Source organism: Passer montanus, unplaced genomic scaffold (assembly GCF_014805655.1).
Source record: "Passer montanus isolate IOZ18808 unplaced genomic scaffold, ASM1480565v1 scaffold1040, whole genome shotgun sequence".
NCBI classification, from domain to species: domain Eukaryota; kingdom Metazoa; phylum Chordata; class Aves; order Passeriformes; family Passeridae; genus Passer; species Passer montanus.
Window position 1 is genome coordinate 5,255 of NW_024356949.1, and position 2,070 is coordinate 7,324.

At 57.8% G+C, this 2,070-nt stretch overlaps 1 protein-coding gene across 1 annotated transcript; it reads left to right on the forward strand.

Annotated features, from left to right (window-relative positions):
• Positions 1-1,464: 1,464 nt before the first annotated feature.
• LOC120506875 (scavenger receptor cysteine-rich domain-containing group B protein-like) lies at positions 1,465-1,926 on the forward strand (the record flags this gene model as incomplete). Its single annotated transcript, XM_039718974.1, has 2 exons — positions 1,465-1,580; positions 1,692-1,926. Coding segments are annotated over exons 1-2 (250 nt in total), but the record flags the coding sequence as incomplete, so codon positions are not given.
• Positions 1,927-2,070: the final 144 nt, after the last annotated feature.

Genomic DNA, 2,070 nt, shown 5'->3' on the forward strand with positions numbered 1-2,070 from the left:
GGATTTTATCCAAAAAAATTCAGGAATTTTATCCCAAAATTCAGGGATTTTATCCCCAAAAATCCGGGGATTTCCCCTAAAATCAAGGAATTTTACCCCAAAATTCAGGAATTCTATCCTCAAAAAACAAATCAAGGGATTTTTTCCCAAAATTCCCATTTTTTTCCCCAAATTCCAAAAATTTGATGGATTTTATCCAAAAAAATTCAGGAATTTTATCCCAAAATTCAGGGATTTTATCCTCAAAAAACAAATCAAGGGATTTTTTCCCAAAATTCCCATTTTTTCCCCCAAATTCCAGGATTTTTTTCCCCAAAATTCCCATTTTTTTTCCCAAAATTCCAGAATTTTTTTCCCCAAAATTCCCATTTTTCGCCCCCCATTCCCCTCCCCCTTCCCAAATTCCGGGAATTTCCCTTTTCCCGCCCATTTTTTCCCGGCAATTCCCGCCCCTCCCCCGTCCTTGGGCCCCGATCGATTTTTGGGGGCAAATTCCGCGATTTTGGGGCCCCCGCGCGACCTTTGGCCCCTCCCGGATCCCGGATCCCGGATTTCCCAGAATTCCCCAATTCCCCTCCCCCACTTTCAACTTTTTTCCCCAAATTTCCCCCATTTCCCCCAAATTTTTCCAATTTTCCCCAAATTTTCCCCATTTTGTCCCAAATTTTTGGGGTCCAAACACCCCCCAACCCCCAATTTCCCCATTTTGTCCTCTTTCCCCCCAATTTTCCCGATTTCCCCAAATTTTCCCCGTTTTCCCCACATTTTCCTGATTTTCCCCCAATTTTTCCCAATTTCCCCCAAATTTTCCCGATTTTCCCCAAATTTCCCCCCAAATTTTCCCAATTTCCCCCAAATTTTCCTGCTTTTCCCCCCAATTTCCCCAAAAATTTCCCAGACCCCAGGTGTGCCCAGGTGCGCCCAGGTGTGCCCAGGTGAGCTCAGGTGTCCCCCAGGTGAGCCCAGGTGCCCTCAGGTGCTCCCAGTGCTCTCAGGTGAGCCCAGGTGTGCCCAGGTGAGCTCAGGTGTGCCCAGGTGAGCTCAGGTGCCCTCAGGTGCCCCAGGTGTGCCCAGGTGTATCCCCAGGTGTGCCTAGGTGTGCCCCAGGTGCCTGCAGGTGACTCCGGTATGCCCCCAGGCGAGCCCAGGTTTGCCCCAGGTATCCCCAGCAGTCCCAGGTGTGCCCAGGTACTCCCAGGTGTGCCCAGGTGTGCCCCCAGCTATCTCCAGGTGTGCCCAGGTGTGCCCAGGTCCCCTGTCCCCAGTCTCTCTCACCTGTCTCATTCTCACCTGTCCCCCCTCCCTCACCTGTCCCTGTCTCACCTGTCCCTCTCTCACCTGTCTCACCTGTCCCTCTCTCACCTGTCCCTGTCTCACCTGTCCCTCTCTCACCTGTCCCTGTCTCACCTGCCCCTCTCTCACCTGTCCCTCTCTCACCTGTCTCACCTGTCCCTGTCCCACCTGCCCCGCAGGTGCGGCTGGTGAACGGCTCCTCCAGGTGCGTGGGCAGGGTGGAGGTGCTGCACGGGCACAGGTGGGGCTCGGTCTGCGACGACACCTGGGACATGGCGGACGCGCAGGTGAGGGGACACACCTGGGCACACCTGGGACACACCTGGGAACACCTGGGGACACACCTGGGACAGAGGGGACACACCTGTGCCCACCTGTGCCCTCACCTGTCCCCCCAGGTGCTGTGCCGCTCCCTGGGCTGCGGCCCCGCCCTGGCCGCGCCCGGCCACGCCCGCTTCGGGCCGGGGGCGGGGCCCGTCTGGCTGGACGGGACGCACTGCACAGGTGAGGAGCTCACCTTGGCCAGGTGCCGCCTGCACACCTGGGGGGAGCACGACTGCGGCCACAGCGAGGACGCCGGCGCCGTCTGCGCAGGTGAGCGCCGGACAGGTGAGGGCGGGGCAGTGAGAGCAGGTGAGGGCGGGGGGACAGGTGAGGGGCACGTGAGCCACAGGTGAGCTCAGGTGAGCTCAGGTGGGGACAGGTGAGGGCAGGTGGGGGACAGGTGAGCGCAGCCCTACCTGGCCGAGCTCACCTGCCGCGGCTCCGAGGAGCTGC